Source organism: Aquarana catesbeiana, linkage group LG03 (assembly GCF_042186555.1).
Source record: "Aquarana catesbeiana isolate 2022-GZ linkage group LG03, ASM4218655v1, whole genome shotgun sequence".
In the NCBI taxonomy this organism is placed as follows: Eukaryota; Metazoa; Chordata; class Amphibia; order Anura; family Ranidae; genus Aquarana; species Aquarana catesbeiana.
This window is the reverse complement of record NC_133326.1, coordinates 106,464,864-106,470,863: the sequence shown is the minus strand read 5'-3', so window position 1 is coordinate 106,470,863 and position 6,000 is coordinate 106,464,864. Positions and strand designations below refer to the sequence as shown.

General features: G+C 37.8%; 1 protein-coding gene across 1 annotated transcript in view; it reads right to left on the bottom strand.

Moving 5' to 3' along the window:
* Window positions 1–712: 712 nt before the first annotated feature.
* LOC141131529 (dual oxidase 1-like) overlaps window positions 713–6,000 on the bottom strand; it is an 85,699-nt gene continuing 80,411 nt past the window's right edge. Inside the window, exons 30-34 of the mRNA XM_073618900.1 lie at window positions 5,691–5,920; window positions 5,280–5,438; window positions 3,693–3,848; window positions 2,778–2,906; window positions 713–1,093 (exon numbers count right to left, since the gene is read on the bottom strand). Coding sequence (XP_073475001.1) covers window positions 971–1,093; window positions 2,778–2,906; window positions 3,693–3,848; window positions 5,280–5,438; window positions 5,691–5,920 — 797 coding nt within the window. The 3' untranslated portion in view covers window positions 713–970. The remainder of the gene's footprint in view (window positions 1,094–2,777; window positions 2,907–3,692; window positions 3,849–5,279; window positions 5,439–5,690; window positions 5,921–6,000) is intronic.

The following is a 6,000-nucleotide window of genomic DNA, read 5'->3' as shown; positions in this document are numbered from 1 at the left end:
AACAATATGCAGTGGTGGATTTAGCAAGCTACCTATGACACAGAATTTTAAAAATTAATATTTATAATTACATTTCACAAATTTCAAATAGCTTTGCTCAGTTCATTTTGTGTACAGGTTAACTGTAGTAGCATATATGTTAGGTGAATAAAATATGTTACAGGTTTGTTAAATCTTAAAACTCACACATTTTATTTACTGAAATGAAATAAGGAATACAGTGATGATATTGTTTGTATTACAGTTATGGTGCATACCTACAACATTGCCCAGTTTAGGTTTTTTTTTAATTACCTTCTGGGAAAAAGTTGGGCTGCATGGAAATTGTTGATGTCTAAAACCCACCCATGCATTTGGTCATCATCTCTTACCTGTCAAATCTGATCTGTGATACCTTCTTTTGGAATCCATTGTGAATGACATAGGGAGCCTACTTGCGGGGGCACTGATATCAGTCTACATCAGGTGTTTATTAAATATGTCTGTACATCTAGAACATCTACAGTGGGGTTATATTAGGATCAAATGCTAAACATTTTACTTTAGGATATATATAGTATGTTCCTGTCCAGGATTAGCTACATTGAATATATAAATCACTGGATTTGCCCATCCTTGCTTCTCTGCAGTTTCCACAATGAATATACAAGTCCGTACCAGAGTACAAATGCCATGGTTTTACCATTTAAATTATAAAAGAAAATCAGATGCGTACAAATGGAAATACGTTCTTTATTGTTTTATCTGCTACAGATATACAAACAAATGTCAATCACATCTTTTAAATATGTTGTAAGAAAGGTTTCATGTCCCAGAGACCATAAATATAATTTGATTAAAATTAGAGGCAGTTTGTGATACTTGAAAAAGTTTACTAATGTGTACTACAAGTTGATGAAAGTCAAATTGTAACAAATAACGGTGACCTAAAAACGCATGTGATTATGAAATTTAAGTGTTCAATAGTAAACTAAAAATTCTCATAGTGATGTATAAAATGGCACTCGTCTCTTTTGTTAATTTTCCGGCAAGCATCTTCCACATTCTTGGTCATTCCAGGAGGTCCACAACTGAACACACCAATTTTCTTTACCTTTAACACAATATAAAAGAAAATGTAAGGGCTCAATTTAGGGGGTAGGTAGGAATAGGCTAAGCATTTCACTGTTAAGAAAGAGGTTAAGGGTTTTTTTACCTCAGGAGCAGGAGGCTAATAGTGGAGTTAAACCTTTCCTAAAATAAATATGCCGCCTTTCTTATGAAAATGGCAGTTGATGGGCTTTCACACTTTCTGGCTTTAATTAAGTTAAGCTATTTCAATTTTAGGTCCACCTGTCAGTTTTTAGGCAGACCTGATCAGACCATCAATTGCCCTCTATGGAGCGGCGGATGTAAACAGACATGTGTCCATTTACACCCACCAACATCTGATCCTATCCACTAAAAACAGACAGATGGGGGATCCATTCCCCATCCGTCTGGCGGATTGGATGACAGTCGCATTATACAAGCAGGCCATCCAATTACATCCGACCGCCCGTTGAGGAAAGCGGGCTGTGTCCGTGTCCACTCTGCATAAGCGGAATGGACACGGACCTGTAATCCGCCTGCTCAGAGGGGATCAGCAGTGAGATCCCCTGCTAAGTAGGCAGACCGCTGATGATGTCTGCCAGTATGAAAGAGCCCTAAATCTCTTTTTTGTTTTTGTTCTCCTTGAAAAAAGTATGCAGATCAAGAAAACCAGAGTAAAGACAGTCCTTATCTGCACACTTCTTTTAGGTTAGTTACTGAAAGTATTCAAGCAAGAGGGTCAGTATGATAGCCAAGTATGTTAATTATAAATAATAATTTGTATTAATAATAAAAATGAACATGTTTAAGATTTCATTGATTTTAGTGATTGGGTTTACATCCACTAAAGGATCTGGGAATGTAGGAGGTCTTGTTATAACGTGCATGTAAGCTCAGAATACCTGTACAATATGAGACAGTTATTTCCTGCTGTGCTCCCCCCGGTGAACCTGTTACTGATTCATCCACTGCTACCATCTTTGCAAACGTTTTCTTAAGGTGGAATTAAACTCCCATCTCTGACTTTTACCTATAGGTAAGCCTATAATAAGGCTTACCTATAGGCAGTGTAAAATCTCCTAAATGTGCACCGTGCACGAGATATTTACATGCAGTATCACATCACAATATGCAGCCGGAGACATCACCAGCGCATGCACTCTGAAGGAACGACCACCTGGCCCGTTCCTTCAGAGTCCTGTGCCGTAAACGGCAGCTACCGCACACACTCACGGGAGTGACGTCATTGCGGCCTTAGCCAGTCATACAGCCGGAGTCCGCGAACCTGGAACGAAGACCGGGTGAAGATGGAAGCACCTGCAGCAGTGACAGTGTGACCACTGGAAGGATTCGTTTTAAGGTAGGTTTAACATTATAAACAATCATTATGCCTTTACCTTGCAGAGTACAAAAAAAAAACACCCAGCGGTTTACTACTGCTTTAAAAGTGCCAGAGACCCTTTTTTTTTGCACATTGGATAGCCACTGATGTTGTAACTGCTGCACATGCACACAGGAGCTATCATATTCCTGGCAATCAACCCATTCCTGGCATGCTGAAAATGAACCAGCGTACACTGTATGGTACACGTGCTGAGCAGTACACACACAAATGTTCACATGAATTTGTTAAACACCCCTACACTAGAAAATTATAGGTATCCTTGATATCTTCATTGCTTTAGATAGTATTTTACATACTGTACCTCAGGATGTACTTCTTGTAAGGAATTCAAAAAGCCCACAAATGGTGGTCTTCCAAAGTGTGTGATGGATCGCAGTCCAGTTAGCAAACTCTGGCTCTGATTTTTCTGAAAGTGTCTCTCACAAATATACTACAATATAAAATGTTAACATTAATCTGAATGTAAGTTATATAATATATACATATAGCTGGACATGCACAATTTTATTTGGGGCATCAGCAGTCATATCATCTCTTCCTCTTCCCTACAAAACTCAGAATTTCAACCTGAACTTATAATCAGCTTTTGCTGGTTTGGAATAAGCGTATCTGATCAAAAACTGTCATATATATTGTGCAGCTAAATTTCAAGTGTATACACAATACAGACTGCTTACTTCTTCGTGGTTCATGAAATTGAGTGTTGAAAATATTTTAACTAATGTACTCCTTGCCTGGGATATAGGAAGGGTCTTCCAACTGAATGGTTGAGTTCACGCTAGTGCTCTATCGTGTTGGATTCAACATGGTGTGGACCATAACGCTGGTTTGTTACTTCAACTTTTGTTCTTCTGAATGGTGTCACCAGGTGAACCCAACCAATGAAGCATACGGCTATGTTGGAACTTTTAACATGAGTGTCAGATGTGATTACTTGTGTATTCTTGTATGTCACAAAGTGGTCCATTTAAGAAACAGTGGTATGACCTTACCATGGCCATTTTTCTACTTTCAAAAAAAAAAAAAAGGCAGGTTATAGTGGAGAATATATAGTGTTATCGGCTCTGTTATAAATTAGCTTCTTGGTAAACTCTGTGACTTTAATCATTTACTCATAATTCTAATCAGTAAAGCACATTACAGAATGCTATTTTTAATGTATTTGGAGCAATATTTTTGTGGCTTTTAAGAAAGGAAAAGAAAATCGAATAGTTACCAGCATGGCTGTACGAAAGTCAAACTTTTCAGTTAGTTGAGTTATGTATATATGAACTGACAATAGTTCATTCTTATCAAGCTCTTCCACCTCCCGGATGATGTCTATCAGCCATTCAAACTGCTTCTGAGTACGTGTCACCCATATGAAATACACCTAAATAGGAAAACAGCAAGAAAATATAACCAATACTGTTTTGCAACTTGCAATTGCTCACATATTTTAAACTTTCTCTAGTCAAAACAATTCTAAACCCTGAAAGGGAAGGTAGCTATATTTGAGGGGGTCAGTCTTAATCGGTTTACCAGTGGTCTGCTAATTTCTGGTTACATAAGATTTAAGGCATAGGCACTGATCTGATGCAGAATGAGAGGCATCCAATCAGTAACTCTGCAACTTGGCTGTCACCAGGAAATATTAGGTCACTGGTAAATGGAAACTGCCCATTCTAGTGATAGGTAAGGAACCACAACATCAATTTCAATGCAGGGTAATTATACTGCAATGCAGAGGTGAATATGCAGAGATAGATTTAAAGTGGAAGTTCAGTCAAACACTAACTGTACTTAAATCTACTCCCACCCCCATTCTAAGCCTATTCTATCTACTGTGTGAAACTAAAGGTGTGTATACTTACCTATTCTGAGGGATCTCTGGTTCAGTTACAATATCTGGTCCCAGCGCCAGCTTCAGCGTAGAGGAGGGACAACCAACAACAATTGCCCCATAGTAAACATATGGGTAATGTCACTGCATAGGCTCTGCAGCTGTTGTTGACGATGTCTCCTCTACACTAAAGCTTGCGCTGGGACCCGAACATGGACCGGAGCACCCTCAGGATTGATAAGTATATAGATCTTTCCTTTCACAGGGTAGATAAAATAGGCTTAGAATGGGTGGGAGGAGTAGATTTAAATATAGTTAGTGTTTGACTGAACTTCCACTTTAAGCTTAGGGAATATTAGTGCTGGGGTTACAGGAAGGTTTAGAGTGAGTTAATTAGCAGCAAGTTGTTAGTTCATGATACAGTAAAGAATGGTAAAAATGTTCCATCTGTGTTTTTTTTTTTTTTTTTTTGACTATGTGGCTTATCAGGGTCATTCCCCTACACTTCCTATCCCAGAGACTCAACCAGTGAGTACAGTGAGTGACTAGCCTTTCTGAGACAGTTGTTACCAGAAGATATTTCCTTAATAGATTTCCCCCTATTCCTATTTCTATGAAACTCAAACATTTTGGATTTTGGATTTCCACATATACTTTAATAATAGGTTTAGCTGTGCTTAAAACATGTGTCTTCATTTACTAAAAGGTCATATAATAGACTGTAATGTGACATAGCTGCCAGTGCTTACTGTGGCTTAAACAGATTAGAAGCAGTGCTAAAACAGTAAAACTAAAAAAAAGTAAATGAAAACCAAACTGTAGTTTCTGTCCACAGTGACCAACTAAAATTCTTGTTTCATGTTTCCATTCAATAAAAAAAAACAACAACTCCACTTTTGTTGTAATTTTCTTTTCTCCATGTTTTAATAAATCAGTTGTTTTAACATATGAGGTCATTGGCTAAGAATACTATAGACATACTTTTTTGCAGTTGATCCTTGCATTGATCGATGATTTAAAGACCAAATCCTTGAGAATTGATGCAAAAGGCGTCACTCCAATTCCTCCACCAACAAGAACTGATACGTCAAACATATTCCACTCCTGATGTCCTTCACCAAATGGCCCATCCAGGAAAAGCTGATGCATTGTTTTAAAGAGGTGGAAGCAATATTAACGATATATTAAAGTTTTGCTAGTTTAAAAATAGATTTGGATATTATCAAAATAGAACAAAAGGAAAAACTAAGGCATTGAGAGGGTCATATATAGACAAGCTAACCCCAGAATAACATTGTTTATAATGTTATCTATTATAGGTATTTAAAAAGTACCGGTATGTTTCTATTCTAAATTATTATAGACTGAAAAAAAAATAATAGTTCTACATACCTTTGGGTACTTTCCCTCTGCTGTGTTATGAGATGTGTAGAGCTCTCTCAGGCTTGTGGTCCATGGCCCTACTGCCCTAATGTGTAGACTTAATGCATCCTCATGTGGTGCAGACGACAATGTGAAAGGATGGTACTCATCTGTACCAAGAGACAAACATGCGATCCTAACCCACTGACCAGATTTGTAGTCAAAGTCACTAGGACGCTGGAACTTCAGGCTTGTCACTCCTGCAATGAGAATTAAATAGGATGAAGTACAGGCATAGAAAATGGTGCATACATTCTAAAATTATAATGTTTTTGGTGTG